Source organism: Halyomorpha halys, unplaced genomic scaffold (assembly GCF_000696795.3).
Source record: "Halyomorpha halys isolate HHAL.00 unplaced genomic scaffold, Hhal_1.1 Scaffold332.1, whole genome shotgun sequence".
NCBI classification, from domain to species: Eukaryota; Metazoa; Arthropoda; class Insecta; order Hemiptera; family Pentatomidae; genus Halyomorpha; species Halyomorpha halys.
In genome coordinates, this window is record NW_027108633.1 from 12007 (window position 1) to 30282 (window position 18276).

The 18276-nt window shown below is 32.1% G+C and overlaps 2 protein-coding genes across 4 annotated transcripts; both read right to left on the minus strand.

Annotated features, from left to right (window-relative positions):
• Window positions 1-1631: 1631 nt before the first annotated feature.
• LOC106681397 (esterase FE4) lies at window positions 1632-8202 on the minus strand. Of its 3 annotated transcripts, none has more exons than XM_014421689.2 (11): window positions 8151-8202; window positions 7305-7503; window positions 7088-7231; window positions 6830-6971; window positions 6533-6718; window positions 6019-6215; window positions 4898-5048; window positions 4605-4783; window positions 4338-4473; window positions 1959-2085; window positions 1632-1877 (listed from the first exon to the last, which is right to left on the minus strand). In XM_014421689.2, the coding sequence occupies exons 2-11, from the start codon at window positions 7491-7493 to the stop codon at window positions 1715-1717; spliced, it is 1614 nt and encodes a 537-aa protein (XP_014277175.1). In that variant the 5' UTR covers window positions 7494-7503; window positions 8151-8202; the 3' UTR covers window positions 1632-1714. The 3 variants fall into 3 exon arrangements, with proteins under 3 accessions (XP_014277175.1, XP_066903035.1, XP_066903036.1); XM_067046934.1 differs by lacking the exon at window positions 8151-8202 and adding an exon at window positions 8089-8108; XM_067046935.1 differs by lacking the exons at window positions 4338-4473; window positions 4605-4783.
• Window positions 8203-13742: 5540 nt separating this feature from the next.
• LOC106681396 (epimerase family protein SDR39U1) lies at window positions 13743-18070 on the minus strand. The gene is made up of 6 exons (XM_014421687.2): window positions 17916-18070; window positions 17734-17840; window positions 17454-17661; window positions 15531-15680; window positions 14872-15062; window positions 13743-14095 (listed from the first exon to the last, which is right to left on the minus strand). The coding sequence occupies exons 1-6, from the start codon at window positions 17938-17940 to the stop codon at window positions 13850-13852; spliced, it is 927 nt and encodes a 308-aa protein (XP_014277173.1). The 5' UTR covers window positions 17941-18070; the 3' UTR covers window positions 13743-13849.
• Between the last annotated feature and the right edge of the window lie 206 nt (window positions 18071-18276).

Consider the following 18276-nt stretch of genomic DNA (forward strand, 5'->3'; position numbering starts at 1 on the left):
TATATGGGAAAAATCCTTTAATAATGTTTTCTTCCGAAAACTCTTTGTTGGCAATACTATATAGAGAAATAATGTACAAACATTGAGAAATAAAAACTCTTTTCTTAGAGGAAATGAAGAGGAAAATATGACGAACACTGAGTAATCCCGTTTATCTCACTGTGTTATTTTAAAAAGGAATCGTTTTCCTTTCTTCAAATGAAGAAGAATCTCTCAGTCACGAAAAACCCTCAATATATATCAGTTGAGCAGGGGATAATTACATTCGGCAACTATTTATGAAAGCTATATCAATATAGTAAATATCTTTTTTCATATTCCTTTATTAAAAGTATTACAAACTATATTCTGAGAATTATAATAGCTGTTCATATAACTAACAAAGAAGTTTGTTATAAAGATCCCAGGTTTGATTATACCTATATAATTAACAAACACACAAGTTTATGAAGTTTTGTAGATGTGCAATGAAAACTTTGACATTATAAAATCTTACATGGATATTTCCTGCATAATTGATATAAATAATTTTAATTCTAAACCTATTTGGTTTTTTTAATTTCTCCACTACCGAAGAGTCTCCCTTAATCGATCGTCCCAGCGGTCCTTCGGACTATCGCTGTACCACACAATCTGGGGCATTCATGTAAAACTCTTTCGTAGCTCATCCTTGGCCAAACAATTTTAGTTTTTTCATTTTGATTTAAATTCATTTACGTACACAGCCAAAAACGTTCTACGCTAGAACCTCTGCAATGTCTCGCACTGATTGAGATGGATTTTGTCAATGTTTTCAATGTTTTGTGAGCGACCAGGTCGCGGTGCGGGTTTTTATCAAAATTCTCTGCTCGAAACTTGGCAAAACAATTTTGGCACTTGCGCACTGTGAAGGCATTATCTCCGTAGATCTCGCATATTTTTTTTTGTGCCTAGCTCGCTTTCCTTTTTTGATATACAGCAAGATATGCCTATAATGCACTATATTTCCGTCCATCTTCTCAGCTGGATCACAAACACAATACTGACCTAATCTTAACAAGTGTCAACAGACATAACTATTTACATATTACAAATAGGATAAACAATCCTCTGTTGGGATTAATTCCATTCGAAAAATGTGACGTATTATAAACAAAACATGAACACAAAAACCGAAAGGACCTATTTGCCAACCCTACACAATGTATGGGTCATTTCCCCTGCCAGTTTATATAAATAATATTCTAAATAAAATTAATATCTTGATAAATTATTCAATCGTTTTCTGTATTCCAAATCATTTAATATTTTGATTAAATAACTCGGAATTTTGAAAAATTAAGTTTTCAACGTCATTCCCTCACCTTCTTCGAATCCAACTTTTTCAACTATGCATATCTATATAAGTCTTTAGGAGGAAATTAAAATAAAATTAAATATTTTTTCCAAAGACTGCTCTAATCTCTATTTAGACCAGCTTATCGGTAATATCCCCTGAATTTTTTGGAATAATAATTACTGATTCCTATTTTATTAAATGTGAAGGTCATCTTGTAACTGATGAACCATTACAGACGGTTTATATATATATAACTTTAAATGATATATAAACATAAAATTGGTCCCATGCAGATAAAGAAAAAAAACTAACCTTATAGAAATTAAACATATATTTCATTTAATTGGTTAACTTATTGACTATTTATATGTATTGCTTTTATTTATTTGTGTATGCTCATTTTATGTTATCTCTAAAATTAAAGCTCTTCCAGAAATTATATGTATCTTTAGCAAATCCTTCTTTTTGTTCGAAGCCAGAATTGCTCATCACTAAATAGTTATGTCTCCGAGGATCCCACTTGGCCCATGATAAGTCAAATCCTTTTGGAGCTGGGTTCCTGTAACAACAATAAAGTTACAATAATAATTCTTGTATCAACTGGAGTCAATAAAAGACTCCAGATTTAATATTTACTAACCCAAACTTAGCGAAATCGGTCCATATCTTTACGAGTCTTTTAGAGAACTTTAAATCATCACCTTCGTGGGTCCAATTTGCGTAAGGATTCTGCCAGATGAAGTTCATTTCTTCTGTGTGTGGAGCACCTGTATTATCATCCATAATTACTGTTATCTGAACTGAGATGTGATATTCAATGAGGTACTTTGAAAATTACTGGTTATGTTGATAGTTGTCACATTGCCAGGTCTACGAGATTACTTAGAAAGCATTAAAAACGCTAGACAAAATTTGAGAAATTCTGGTTTTAAAATCTATGAAATTCAGGATAAATATATGTGAGCTATCTAAGGTTATTGGGGAGTTCCAAGCTGAATTAATAAAATGAGAAGTATGAATTTTATCTCTCTGGGAAATTAAATCTACCCTACCAATAAATTAAGAATTTGAAAACCAAACTAAAATTAAAGATAATTTATATATTGAAATAGGGAATATCGGAAAATAGGCATTATTAAACTGAATTAAACACATGATATATGTGACACGAATATTATTAAGAGCCTGGTGATAAAAGATGAAACACGTAACGAGCTTTAGTTTCAATGAGTATAATATTGAAATACGCCTTCTTGGCGGGGTGGGCAAAAAGAATACTTTCATTGAATTGAAACAGAGAATAGCTTTGTGATACAGTAAGAATAGGTTTACATGAAGGTTGGAATGGCCTTAAATGGTTATTCAGATACCACGGATCTTCTTAAACGTTGTATGTGAAGAGTTGTTATTGGAGAATAAGATTCAAGGAATAGTCCCCAATTCTTCAGCAAGTTGGAAAATTATGTTGGAGAACTTTTTATAGCAAAAATAAAAGATTTTTACCATTCCTCCAAATAATTTGTAGTAGGGGCTTCCTTGTATAAACTGCAAATATATATTTCTAAATAAAAAAAAAAGGGGAAATTTCATCATAGTGGAGCAGTCCCTCCCCGTTCTTTGTACCCCGCCAATAGCAGACCCAGTCCAACCCCACATTACGTCATATGTTAAAGGAGGGGCACTGTAAATATGTAGACTTTCCTCTGTATATTTTGTACTTGCTTAATAAATTAAATTAGGAGGTGGGAGAAAACAAATCTAAATTTCAAACCACATTTTTACGATACTAACTATTCTTATTCATTATAGTAATGTGCATAGGATGGTGTTCTTTATAAGGCAAATTAAGGGAAAAATTGTCAGAGTGAGCAAAACAATATAATCATTTGTTTTTTTCAGTAGCCGAGATATCCACATTTTAGCTTATTAGACCAAAATGAAAGAAAGAATAAATTCTATGATTTTTGTCCCGATGATGTATTTCGAAGGTGAATCATGAGCTATCGTTCCCAAACCCCTGGAGTCTAGGGCAATTTTTTAGCCAGTACTTAAGGTGACACTGTATGTGCTTTTGTTTATTCGCGCGATTTAGATTCCAACTTGAAAGGTTTCCCTGCTAGTGCTGGGCCATGATCAGAGTTTCGATTGCCGGTAACAACATGTACAAAATTAATGCGAAAGTAATTTGTTTACTAAACATGAAAAGGGTTGATGATGAAGAACGAAAAGAAATACGATCGATTTTAGACCAACTTTTTTAAAGACATATTCCTCTAAGATCGGTGAACTTGCTCTTCTGGTTCCCGAGGTTCAACAGGAAGTCGGCGGTTTATTGCTAAATAAAGGAACCTTCTTCTTTTGAATAATGATTAAAACTATGAAGAAGATGGTCAGGGTTGCGGTCCAAAAAGCTTTTAACTATTTAATTTCCAACGTTTCCCTCCACTTTGCAGGGCTGTTCAATGCGATAGGTTAAACAGACTGGTCTGTTCTGTTGGTCAAGAGTTGAAGCAAAGTTGGGTCCAGTAGTTATCTCGGGAGGAAGGCTTCATCTTCAATCCCATGATTTTGATACCCATAAAGTTGAGAAATTTGAAAATCAACTTTAAACTGCGAAAACTGTGTTAAAACGATTGTCAATCCATTCGCAGCCTAGCGAGTAAATGCACCAATTTTGACTGGCTCGGCAGCGGCGTCGGTTATAATCCGTCGACTTTCATTTCTGTGGCGGTTCCACTAAAATTCTATAGATACGGTTCTAGATTCTATATAGAGTGGTAAATTTTTCAGAAACCTTGGGGGAAAATGGCTAATTTCAGGGAACATTCCTTAGATCTTCAGTAAGTCTAAATCCGACAAATCCGGTCAAAACTGTTAAGAAATTTAAGATTTTCTTTGCTCTACAACTTTCTTCCAAATATGAGGAGAAGATGGTCGAACAAGCGCTTTAGGACTTAATCCCCAATCCACTCACCTATCAGTTCCACACCTTATATTTTTATTACAATATAATTGTTACCAAAAAACACCGTGCGATTGGCATTCTTCCTGAATGTGTGCTCTCCTATGTAGTCAAAGTAATAGAAGTAAGTATCACCTGTGTGATAGTTAGCTCCATCTATGATCCCAATTACATACCAACTGTCTGTATACATCTAAAAAAAAAAAATGATGCAGTTGAAGTTGTTCAGAGTTTTACCTTAGTAAAATTAAAGTCTAAATCCAAAGTAAATATGATTTGTTCTAGTGTAATATTTAATATTGTTTTGTATTAATGAACTATTACCTGTGTTAAGTTAAACCAACTGTCGGCTGTAATATCGTCCCCAGAAAAGTAGTAATCTCGGAGCTTTTTGGTAACCTCTGCTGGATTAGAAGCTGTTTCAGAATATTTCAAGGAGAGAGGTCCTAATTTGTCAAAGTTGTCACTAAACCACTTGAAGTCAAGTTTGTAATAGAGGAAATCTATTGTGAAAAATAAATAAAAAGATTTTCAAACAGAATTCTAATAAAAATTTACAAATTCATAGACCATCTTCATGTTAACAGATCATTTCAATATAGTAGTTAGTTACTCACACCCTGTCCTGAGAAGACCTTCCCCTGATGTTGTCCCCAACATCAGAGGTACAGGATTATGCTGCCAGTTGCTCACTGGTCCCGTCAAAAATGCATGTGGACCAGGAGGCTCCAAGCAAGGCCATATAATTCCGGTGTCTATTTGCCAAACCTGTAATGACATAAATAATTACTTTTAAATGTGTATTTTTGTACACTATATGTTTCTAATTTGTGAGCTAGATAAAGAGGAAAGACAATTCTTTTTGGCTATCGCAAGAAAACCGTTCATAAATGCTCCGTTCATTCTAAACCCATCCAACCCAGCAAGGAAGAGATCCGGATAAGGCAGCTTCCTCTCTGTCTCCAAGGTATGTTATACTAAAGAATAAAGGCTGGCTCATTTTAAAATTGTTTTGTGCGAAAACACTGACTTTCAAATTGTCTTTTTTTCCGCAGCGATACTCTTCATGGTCTAGAAAAAAATCGCAGAACTTATTAAGCTAACAAAATTTCGTGGCACCCTTATTGAGGGGAAAAAATGCCAAACTTATCCTTAAAATGGTTTAATATATAGAACGATGGAGAAAAAATAGTGTAAAATGAATTCTGGAATCCATAGATAGGACTGGACTATTTTATTATTTTTTGTTCTTTTTTCTTAAACATTTTTTAAGTGACACGCTTGGGGCACCCAGTTTGAGAACCATTGCCTTACAGAAGAAACCTCCACCAATAAAGCTTTCGTAATTCGTGCATCTCCTTCTGCTATACTATCTACTTCATAATCAAACCATCTCATTGAGCTAAACCAGTGATTCCCAATGTATGCGCCGAGGTGCTGTCATGACAAAATTCTAAAAATTTAGCAGCTTTCGAGTCTTTGGAAGTAATTGTCCATCTCAATATAAATATTACCGAAACAGTTCAAATTAGATATTTTATATTATCCCAAAGAAAATAGTAAGTGTAGTAAAGTAGTAAAGTAGTAAGTAAAATTATTTTTCACTTAATTTAGTTAGAATAGCAATGAGAAAAATCATTGGATTTCATACACAAAAAAAATCCTGAGGTTGATTCTCAAGTAACGGACAACTTTCAGGTCGGAATTTACATAATAAAATTAATGTTGATGATTTCACCTTGAATGTTTCAAGACTGGATGCTATATCTGACGCATTCTTCTTCAAAAGACAGGACACAGCTTCAGATGTAGTCTTGGTAGGACATCCCAGGTTCTTGGCTAACTTCTTCGCTGTGGCCTTAGCATGACCTGGAGGGGCCACACCCCAAGGATTGTAGCTAGTACCACTCTCAGCTATAGCCCGATGGAACAGCCCTGCAACACATATGGCAGTAGTTTAATCAAATTTAAAAATGAGTTAGTAACAATAAAAATGCTTATTAAAAACAATTAACAATTTTTTGCTTCTTTATTTCGTTCGGCGAATGTCAGTCAAAAAAACCGCTATATGTTGGGAAAAGATCCATAAGACCTACTTACTAGTAGGTCTGCTAGTACCTTTCGTCAATTCTCGCATTTTTTAACTTGACTTGTAGAAAATAACATTAAATTTGAAATATTTTAAATTGGATTCATGTGGAAAATATAACATAGATAATCAATACAACTAGAAGTACTGAAAGGCTTCCTACCTTTACTCATTGGAGATACAGTATGATGGTAGGCACTCCCTGCCCCAGCACTCTCGCCGACCAGAGTCACTTTGTTAGGGTCACCACCGAACTTGGCGATGTTCTTCTGGACCCATTTCATCGCCAACACTTGATCCTTAAGTCCTTGATTGCCTGGCATCTCTTTGTCTTCAAAGCTTAGGAAACCTGCTCATAAATAAGAAATCTTTAAAAATTCAAGGAAAACAGAATTATTCGAATAGTTTATTTTTCTAATACAATACTATTTTATCAAAGAAAATAAATTATACCATGTACCTAGAAACCCTAACCTATAGTTGATATCGACTATGACAACATCTTCATCCATCATATAATGAGGCTCTGTCCTCCTAGGCCCGGTCCCACCGAAGAATCCACCACCATGGATATGTATCATCACAGCATTCCTGGTAGTTGTCTGCAAGGATAAAATTATATATAAATGATTATTGTTAGCTCGATCTTATTTCTAAATTAAATATTGATTAGGGATTCAATTTGAGCCAAGAACACTATATTAAATTTAGTACTCACGTTGTGTGTGTATACAGCAAGGTAGAGACAGTTTTCATCCCCAATAACTTTAGGTTTGATCTCATAAGTATTGTACTGAATGCAGCGAGGACCTGGTTCGGTTTCATTTTTTATGTCGTTCCAGCTATCTATTTCAACTGGAGGCTGGAAACAAAACCATCAAATATTAATATCACAAGAAGAAGGTAAATAAGAGCTGAAAGAATTAATAGGGCACCTTGAACCTGTAATTCTCGATGGGTGGAATGGCATAAGGTATTTTTAAAAATGCCAAAAACTGTCGACCACCTCTGGAAGTCATCCAATGGCCACCCACTTTTCCATTCCTAGTATCGACCACGACCTGAGCATCGGCGAGAACGTGTATCCGAAACAACAGAGCTAGAGTAAATATCTGCAGAATCATTATGGTAGACCTAAACAAAAAAATTCTAACAGCATGTGTTTGTTTTGTTTTAATTTCTTTAATGTTCATTCATCATCAATCTGAATCTACGGTGAAATAAAATACTTTTGTACATTTTAATTGATAAATCAAAGGTAAAGCTGGTAGCGTGTCTCATCTTTTATCTGCAGGCTCTTAATATAACAGGAATAAAACAAAAACAATAAAAGTCTTTTAGTTTAAAAAAAAAAAACTCCCATCGTTCCCTAAAATAAAAATTAAAAAACTTGTTTCCTTACTATTTAAGAGTCTGAATAGCCTTAATTTTAAAAAATACAGACCAGTCAGTAAATCTGTATCGTATCTAGAGCACTGGAATTACCCAAATTGAACTGAAAAACAAAACGTGCGACACAAAATCACTACTGCCTTGATGATTGAACAAACAATCAGCCTTTATCCTCATGGAACCAAGCGTTGTAGCTTTAAGATATTTAAAATATTTCTCATTAGTACCGAGTAAAACTATCACATTCCTTCTATTATTCTATTCATTACGTATATACCTCACAAAACTTCTAATAAATACTTTTTATACAAAATTTGATTCATGTACCTTAAATATAAGCAAATAAATAAGATAAGTTTATGTATTCAATAAAGATGAATATAGCTCACCTCCTGACTCATGAGCACTGTGACCCCAACAGCAACTGGTCGGACATATAGCCGAGAGGGAACAAGGGAATCCCCACTCATTTTCCTTGTTTTATTTCTCCGAACTGAAAGCTCTTTAGACATTAAAACCATGCCTTCTTCGTACTGTTTGTACCGTAGTTAATACTTACTGAATAACCATGTAGAATGTAATTTTTTTTTACATTTTATTTTTATCTTGATGAGGAGGTTTAAGGAATCTGTTTTTACATCTTAGTTGTTAAGTTTAATTATTCATTTCATTCCTAATCCCTTGTGACTTTTATTTTATTTGCGACGATCCGTTACTTTTAAATCCAAATATTTATCGTTATTATTTGAAGACGCTTATTCTCACATTGTACTGAATATAAATTTTTAGAGCCATTTATAAATAAACAATTAATCACTGGATTATTTAAGAGATGGTGAATTATTTAATAATGGAAAGCCACTACTAATTGCCCGGGTTTTATAAATTTAATAATACCCGAGCAATTTATTAAATTTTTTACCTTACTTCTAAAGATAATGGTCATCTTATATTTAACTTTGCAATGGAAAAGTGACTGGTCATTGGTAGTAATAAATTCCCACATAAAGGGAGACGTGGGTCTCGCCGGATGACTAGAAACCATACCATAGACCATGTTCTCGTAGAGGTTTAAATATGCTTCCGATATCAGAAATGTAAGGTCGTTTAAAGGAGCGGACTGTGATATGGATTAGCACATGGTCAAATCTGTCATTGACATAAGCTGGGTATGAGAAGGTATACTAACGAAGATAGAGTACATGCCTACAACTTAAAAAAGCTGCTCGAGAGTGAAGTAGCAGAAATATTCAAAGACAAAAAAGGGACCGACTGAGGGAAAATTGCATTCTACATAACACAGCCATAAATGATAGATGTGAAAAATTGAAAAATATTGTGATTTAAAGTGCAAATGGTGTACTAGAGAAGAAGGAACCAGCTCCTAGAAACAAATGGTTTGAAGAAGAGTGTAAGACAGCTCTGGAAGAAAGAAATAAGGCGAGGTTAAACATGCTATAAAGAAAGACCAAAATACTTCCGACTTCATAGGAGAATATCAAGGAGGGTTCGGGCCCGGTAGATTGACAGTTGACCAGATATTCTCCCTGAGGCAGGCAACGAAAAGGTGTTGTGAGTATAAGATAGACATACATTTGCTATTTGTAGGCTTCAAACAAGTATATGACAATGTGGACAGAATAGGACTTTTGAAAGCTATGGTAAAGGTAGGCATTTCGGAAAATCTAGTCAGGCAGGTTAAAATGACGCTAATGAATACTACCAGGCGAATTTATTTCGGAAATTCGCTGTCCTAGGGATTTTCTGTGGATGATGTTATGATCTATGGGTGGTGAAACATGGCCCTTGACAAGAAAAGCGGAACCGATGCTCAACTAAGAGAAAGATGTAGAGTACGGGAATGAGTCTCGGAAAATGGAATTTGGAAAAGAAGAAGGAATGACTGTTCGGGGAACCCAATATTGAGGCTTTAGTGAAAAGAACAAGAATAAGATGGATAGGAAACGTTGAGAGAATGTCCGATAAAAGAATACCAAAAAAGATGCTTTATGGCAAACCAGATGAAAAAGGGAAAAGAGGACGTCCCCGGATCAGATGACTGAACGATGTGGAGGAGCTTTTAAATGTTGAAAGATAGAAAGAGAAAGCAAGATACCGTTTAGATTGGTTGGCTGTGATGGAAGAGGCCCGGGTTCTTGTAGGACTGTAGTGCCATAATAATAATTTACCCGGCTACTTCCGAGCCAACAGAGAGGTGGCACGTAGTGTGTGGCCTAGTGCTGTCATAATGAAAGACGACACCCTTTTGATTTGCCAGTTCTGGGCGTTTTCTTCGAATCGATTCATCCAATTTTGTTAATTGTGAGCGGATATAGCGGAATCGATCGATACACCTTGTGGCAACAGCTCATAAAAAAAACACACCCTTGAAATCCGAACCATATAGAAAGCATTATCTTGACATTAAAATTGAATTATGTTTTTATCTATTTACCTTCTCCCCTTTCTACATTATTAATATCTTCTTTCGTTTCTCTCTTCTTCTTTTCTTTCGTTTTTTGTTATTTTACAATTTTCTCAGAGAAGCTGTACAATGATAAATCATACTTAATCTACTACTCATTTTGGGAATCACTGCTATAGGTAATCACCCACCATCAGTTTCAGTCTTCAATGGTATTTTCCTTGACAATACTGTTCCATCTTCTTTGATACTTTATCATCCACACCCTTAGAAGAGCTGACCCATCTTACTTCGCATAGCATAACATGTAGTAGTCTTTAAGCAAGAAAAGGTCAAAAGCTATTCTTCCCACTAGTACCTGTACCGCCTCTTTAGTAAAATGGAAGCACCTGTCAGACAGATCCCTCCAGAGAATAGTTTAGATCTTTAGAGCAACCATGCTCAGCTTCTTTCTCTCACACCATGACCTAACACACTGTTTAGCTTGGTTTTGCCACATAACTATCTCAAGTTAGAATCCTACCCACAACATCTGACAGTTAAGGGTTTAACATTTAATGAGTTAATGGATCTAGGGAAAAAATAATATAAATTCTTCAGGATTATAAAATTTTTGTCTATACTGGGTGTTGCTTTTTCCTTGACCTGCTCTTCTTTTTTAATTAAAACTAGATATTTAGGCCGTTTTTCTCTTGGGCAATACATAACATTCAATTTCAAATGATGTTAATCAATAGAAATACAAAGTAAAATTGTTTAGGAAAAAATAAGTACATTATTTAATAGTAATTTATTGTTTTAATAGACAAAAAAAAGGACGGTTTGGAGATCTTTCATTTGTGAAAATAAAAAGTTTTAAATGATTATCCCACTTTCTTCGAAATCAGGTTCTGTCTCTTTATCTAAAATAGACCAGCACTACCATTCTTATAATTATTTAATTAGAAATTATAAACAAAAGGAAAACATAGGAATGCATAAACAACATTTGTCAAATCTGTGCATATTTATTATAAAGCTTCTATATAACCATAACAGTACTTCCATTTTTTTCAATTAATATTTTCTCAGATTTAAGTAATAAACAATAACTTTTTTTTTCCTAATCTATAATTGATCTTGTTGAAAACATTAGTCAAGAATGTAAAACAATAAAATTATGATAAAAGTTAAAAATCTTAATATTTATTTTTAAAATGTTCGTTATTTCACAATATCAAATTGAGTACTGACAATAAAACGTATGATGAGATCTGATAATATAATAAATAACACCTAACCTTATACAAAACATTATTCCTAAAATTGTTAAAATTTTAATACATCTAAATTTCATTCATACCAGCTAATTAAATTTATTCAGTCTTATAGCCAACAACATAAATAATTAACAACAATTACAGATAATAATAAAAGAGTAACAACTAAAATTATTCCTCGTATATATTATGTTATAACATGATACTCCAAAGGAAAAAAAAATAATAGATAACATTTAAAATATATTACAATATAAGGTAATTTATTGCAGTAGTAATACAATTTAAATTAAAATAAAATAAAATCTCAAAGTTAATTAATTCAATTAAAGTACCAAATTATTTAAATTAGGATTTTCATCTTTAAAGAATATATGAAAGTCATAATAATCAAACACTAGAAACCATGAGTCAAATTTATAATGGACATTGAATCAACCTAAAATAACATCGCCTCATACAGATCATAGTATTAAATTAATTTATTTTAAATTTATGAGGAGATGGTCGGAGGTGTGGTCAGCAAAGATACACAAATAAACAAATCTTATTTATTTGCCAACGTCGGCACAAATATAAGTTTTGTTTATTTGTATATCTTTGCTGACCACACCTCTGACCATCTTCTCTTTATATTTATTTGCTGTCAACTATTAACACCTCATTACTGTAAATTTATATCATGGAGGGAATGTTTGAGGCAGACTGGTGGTGGAGTGATATAAAAGAGACCTTAAACATTAGTCTAGAAGACTAGTATAGCAGAAAATTAAGGCTTTTCAATATCCTGACTTAATATCTAGGAAGGTGAATAATTTATATTTAGGTAACAAACCCAACAAATAAAAAATGCTTTTAATGTATTGTAATATTTTGCCATTTTTAAATTACCTGATTTTACTCACTTACTATCAATTTCTTTTTCATAGTTCAATATATCATGCATTCATCATGGTACAAATTTAATCATTTTAATGGAAATGGGTTAAACAGCCTTTTGAAAATAAAAGTTTTAAAAATAAATTAGTTCAGATCTGCAAGATGTAAGACCTATAAATATTGTTGTGGATCCCTCAGATCCAACTGTGGCACTGTGGTTGAAAGAGTAAGAGACCACACACCAAAAATATGACTGTTAACCAAACAGTATGTAATGAGGTAAAGTAAATTCACCAAGGGAACTATCTGATACATGGACTCAGTAGTCTAGAAGTTCTTAAATTACTTGATTTTACTTGCTTACTAACAATTCCTTTAATAAATTGTATTATTAATATAAATTAATGTTAGTACTAAGCCAAATCTCATAAGATTTAAATTCATTGTAGATACCAACTGGGAACTTAATTTATTCATAAATAATAGATTAGTAAGAACTTCTTTTGGTAATACCTTTTTACAAAATGTCAAAATACAATCATTTTTATCCTTAGTTGAGTTTTGAGAGTAGCAACCCCATTTGCAAAAAGGCAGCACAAATCTTAATTGAGCATAGTAAGAGATTCCAAACTAAAAAATGTAGGCAGTCACTGAATTACCAGACGTTGAAATCTTTTTTGTTTGCTTGATTAGACATTTGAAATGTAATAAGGTTTTTACCTAGAATTGTCGATGAACCCTTTGAATTCATAACATAGAAATTTTATGCCTCATATTCCGTAAATATGTATAGCAATGAGCAATATAATTCATTCAATTCATAAAATATTAATCTTTAATTATTTGGCCCATTCATAAGGAATTTAAAACCCATAACTCGTTAATCTGCAACCTTAAGTAATTTTTTTTTATAAAAACTTTTCTTGCAAACACAATTGCATTTTACCTGAAGAACAAGAACTCAAATTATTGTCAAAAATAAATATAGTAGAATTAAATATTTTTAAATTAATAGATTTTGTATTTAAATATAAAAATCATAATTTGTTGCTAGAGTAAGCTTGAGACACATTTGCCAATGTGTTTAGATTAATTAATTATTATTCTAACTCACTAATTATTCACGATTAAAATAGAATTTTCCAAATAATAATCATGAATTGATTGTATTAAAATCATAAAAGCTACAATTAAGAAATACTAAATAGCATATGTTCACACATTGATTCTAAAAAATTAATTATTTATATAATCAAATATTCCATCAAAATAAACCATAAAACTATGAAAAACTTATCCAGTACAAATAGGCATGCTTGAAATTAGATCACACTCATAAAAAAACAAACAATAAATGACCTATTTCTTAAACATATACTGTTTTACAGAACTGTTTAATTCATCTTTAGTAACTGTTTAAAAATCCTTAGTTTTTTTTTTATTTAAAAAGGGCAAAACTTATAAACTCTAATGCTTGGTTAAATGAAAAAAAAAAAACTATGAACATCTTATAAAATTACTCAAATCACAATGGTTTTTCAGCTTTGTAAAAAAATTTTGAGACTTCTTTTGCAGCATCTTCTATACAAGGAAATTCATAATGAAACCCAAGTTCTTTGACCCTATTGGGGATAACTTTCTGACCTTCGGTCATAATTTTTGCACGTTCTTTCGAAAACATCATGTCAAGCACGAATTCTGGGACTCGAAAGAATGCAGGCCTGTTCATAGCAGATGCAAAAGCAGATGTAAATTCCTGGTTAGTAATAACCTATAAAAAAAAATTAAAAAATGTTAGCACTAACTACTTGTACTACTTCATAAGCTAATTACAAAAGGAATATTTCAATATAGTAATAGTTATGTAAATGAACCTCTAAAATAATTGTATCAAAGGCCATACAAAAGTATACTTAAAAAAAAAAATTTAAATGTTATCTCAAGATCACTTGTTTTGATTATTACAATGAATATATTAGTTATTTATATTCAACATCCACTTTTTAATTGTTTGCTTGTTTTATTCCTTTCAAAATCACTAATAAAAAAATGTATAAGTTGATGGGGCTAAATTCCAATCATAATCCATTATTATATGCTTGGAATAATTAATTAATATACCAATGCTGACTGTAATGTAATAAGTATGTCAGATCAATAATAGTTTAAATTAAATTTGACAGTATCTCAGAAATTATGTCACATAAATTGCAATATGTCTGTTCTAACAACCACTACTGATTGTAAAGTACTGGAACTGTACGGAGCATGGATATTCTGGGGTTTTGCCTCCCAAAACCTGTACTTCACATGCTCCGGACAGTGAGAAGTGATTTTTGGAACCGACCTTATATGATAAAAAAAAATGTATGCAGACTGAAATTTTCATTAGATAACCTAGATAGCTAGATGCTAATTATTTAACATTTTCTGACATTTAACAGGTAAAATACACTTAACTGACCCAAACCATGGGATAAGTATCACAATAAATTAATTACTAAAAAACAATATTAAATTTAAGTAATGCCAATAAAAGATAAATACCTGAGGTGCAACACCATTTAATACACCAGAAACATTTTTGTTTTCAATAGCAAAAATGAACATGTTGCACAAATCCTTAATGTGGATCCAAGGTAAGTATTGCTTTCCATTGCCAATAGGACCACCCAAGCCAAAGAAGAAAGGAATATACATTTGTTTGATCATACCACCATGACGACCAAGAACTACACCTGCAGTGAAAATACCAATAATCAATAAAGAAATATAAAATAATTATTATGAGAGGATCTACCACTAGTAATTTTTATTTTATTAGCATTGTTGTTTTTGAGAAACATAGATCAATAAGTCAGTGAGAGAGATAGTATAGTCAATATTGTAGAGATTTATCTAGGATGTCCACTAATATTAAAAGAAGTTTGAAGTTTCATAACATGTTTTTAATTACTCATAAATAATTAAATTTCTGGCATAAATGGACTACAGTTTAACATAAAATGATAACAATGTTTTAAAATAAGATGTTATCGGATTTCACAAGCATTTCTTTGTGATTCAAAGGCAGAATTATAATGTGTAAAGTATGTTATATCAAATATAAAAAAAATTAATGTCATTGACTACAATAAACCATTGTAGCACCTCTTGAAAACATCGCAACCAACTGGCTAGCTTGTATCATATAATTTTTGACTTACCAGATCTGATGATAACTTGTCTTACGCCCAATTCTGATGGCAAATGAGCTACATTTTCCCATTCTAAAGCAAGTTTACTGAGAAAGTCAAAGCTCGGGCCAATTTCTGAATTTTCATCGTACTCCTTTTCTGAAGATGGATTATAAATACCTGCATAAAAAATATTTACATATATTTCAGAGATAAATAAAGGACATGTTAAGAAGCATTCTTCAGTTACAAACTGTGTGATAAAATAAGAAACTACAAACTCTTTAGTTGTCAAATCTATTACCAATAATTCTTTTATAGTACTATTATAAACATACTATGATATATGCCACGCGAGCTCCTATCATGCTTCTTATTCCACTCATATCCAGGCATTAAACAATTCCTTCTAGTGTGACTTGTTCTCAAGACTAATTCTAAATTTATCACAACAAATGAGCAAAATCAGGAAAGATGATTCTATAGTATGAACTTAGGTCTAGTAAACTGCATGTTTTGATTGATAGAAATCTAAAAAAAAAAATGAAAATCCTGATCACTGCTAGCTGAGAAAATCCACTATCTTTCAAAAACCTGAGGGACAATGATCTAGACACAGATCAAAACTAGATTGACAAGCCAAACTAAAAAACTTGAGAATAATCAAGAATATTCTCTGTAAACAGTAAACAATATCATGGATCGTAAAGAATCCAGTCCAAGAAATTCAAGGGACACATCAAAGCCAATGATGCATGAAAAAATTGAAGCCTATGATTCACTACAGAAAAAGAAAAATATATAAATTCCGTAGGAACATATGAAAACAAGGCACAAATTTGAAAAATATTAATTCCACTAGAAAAGTATTAATCCTTATACATAGCACCTTAATTGATTGAATTTTAAATTCAAATTTTTCCTTTTTTTCAATAAAAAAATCTCAAATTTGCATTCTTAATTAAGTGAATTTAAAAAATCAGTAAAGGAAGCTGACAATTTGTAGGTAATCTAAAATTAAATAAATTAACTGGAGTGTTGCCAATGGTTAGTTTTTTTTCATCCTATTACCTTTTCTTTTACAAATATTCTTTAATAGAAGTAGTTTTCAACATGTTCTGTAAAAAATTAATAAATTATCTTTTACTAATTTATTGATATTATTCAAATTATGTTACACATTGAAAAAACTAAAAATTTAGGTAAAAAATTTAGAAATAAAATAATTACATTTTTCATGTGAAATAGAAAAGCTATTGATCTGTTGCATGAATTATGAATCAATAAATGATTAGGTACTGTAGATATTACCAAAATGAAGTTGTGAATATTATCAGTTCAAATAAATTTTAAAATATTGGCTAAAATATAAATTATTGGCTTCCTTTAAAGAATTTTTAAATTCAATTCATGTGAATTTCCTCAATAATTGCTTAGGTACCAAAGCAGTAAATGGATTTACTATTTTCCACAATAGGGAGAAATGGATCTGCATTGTTAAGGAGGCCTACCCCACGTGTAAGTTCTATAGAATAAATAATATTTCTTCACCAGTAAAGAAAAGGTTTACAAGAAAAGAATAAACCAATGTTCCAGAATTACGACAATGAGGGGCAGATATCAAATGAATAAACAATCTGTAATTAATTTACTAAAGCAATGTTCTCTATGGGTCCTCACGAAATAGATTACACACTTATACAGTAACACCTATTTATGCAATATTCCTTGAATAAAAATAATAATTTTCCATCCCAAATTAATTAACGTTCCCAAATTTTCCTAATGAAACTGCATTCTACAATCAATTCTTTTATTTTATAACCAATCAATTGTCTGCTATTAAATATTAAGATTAATAATTATGAGAGATAGTTGACCGTGGATGATGAATGAGGAGAAGATCTTCTCCTCATAAATATTATGATGTACAGATCAATAAGTATTTCATACCAACGCCAGAAATTGTGGCAAAAACAGAAGGGCGTTCACTGGCATTCTTGATGGCTTTAGCTAATGTCTGGGTTGTGTTCACACGGCTGTTCCAAACATTTTGTTTAAATCCTGGTGTCCATCGCTGAGTAGGATCCAAAACGTTTTGTCCTGCAAGGTTTACAACTGCAGTAACCCCAGTGGGGATTCCAGAGGAGCAAATATCAAACTGAAATCATGCAGTATAAAAATAACTTTAAGACAATTGTAAGCCAAAGATGTTTTGTCATTGATAGAATACCCAAGTGACTCTCCCAGCTCCTGGCATTCTTGATATAATAGTGACATCATAGCCTTTATTTAACAAAATCTGTTTTAATGCTGTACCAACAAAGCCGGTGCCACCTCCTAAAAGCAAACATAAACAACAGATATTATGATAAATAATCCAATTATGTTACCTAAATATAAAAAATGTCAGACCCAGGAGTACGTGTGGGTTCACCATGCCGAAATGATTGATTTGTTAACGGTAATAACTTCTTCAGTAAGGCTTAAAAATTGCCATTTCAAAATAGATCAGGAACGAGTCAACGACGTTACAAAACAATCAGCTGTGAACGAAACCTCACCACTAACAGCTGACTTAGTGCACAATAGTCTTAAGCTGTCTACCTTTTACTCTTCAGTTAAAGACTTATAGGGTAGATTCCTGAACTTAACACTTCGTATCAAATGCATCTATGGATTGAAATCAAAAGTGTTTTACCGTGTGATGAGATACGACATATAATAGTTTTATAAACAATAACAGAAGGTTGGTAAGGGAGAGGCAGGAGATATC

What these genes read in the sequence shown, in the direction of transcription:
- LOC106681397 (XM_014421689.2), bottom strand. Translation starts at nt 7,493, where the DNA reads ATGATTCTGCAGATATTTACTCTAGCTCTGTTGTTTCGGATACACGTT. An exon ending in CCAGTCTTGAAACATTCAAG is followed by an intron (nt 5,049 to 6,018) that starts GTGAAATCATCA and finishes ATGTCATTACAG; the next exon opens with GTTTGGCAAATAGACACCGG. An exon ending in AGGTCTTCTCAGGACAGGGT is followed by an intron (nt 4,784 to 4,897) that starts GTGAGTAACTAA and finishes TTTTCACAATAG; the next exon opens with ATTTCCTCTATTACAAACTT.
- LOC106681396 (XM_014421687.2), bottom strand. Translation starts at nt 17,940, where the DNA reads ATGGTGAACCCACACGTACTCCTGG. An exon ending in TGCCACAATTTCTGGCGTTG is followed by an intron (nt 15,681 to 17,453) that starts GTATGAAATACT and finishes TTTTTTATGCAG; the next exon opens with GTATTTATAATCCATCTTCA. An exon ending in TAAATGGTGTTGCACCTCAG is followed by an intron (nt 14,096 to 14,871) that starts GTATTTATCTTT and finishes TTTTTTTTATAG; the next exon opens with GTTATTACTAACCAGGAATT.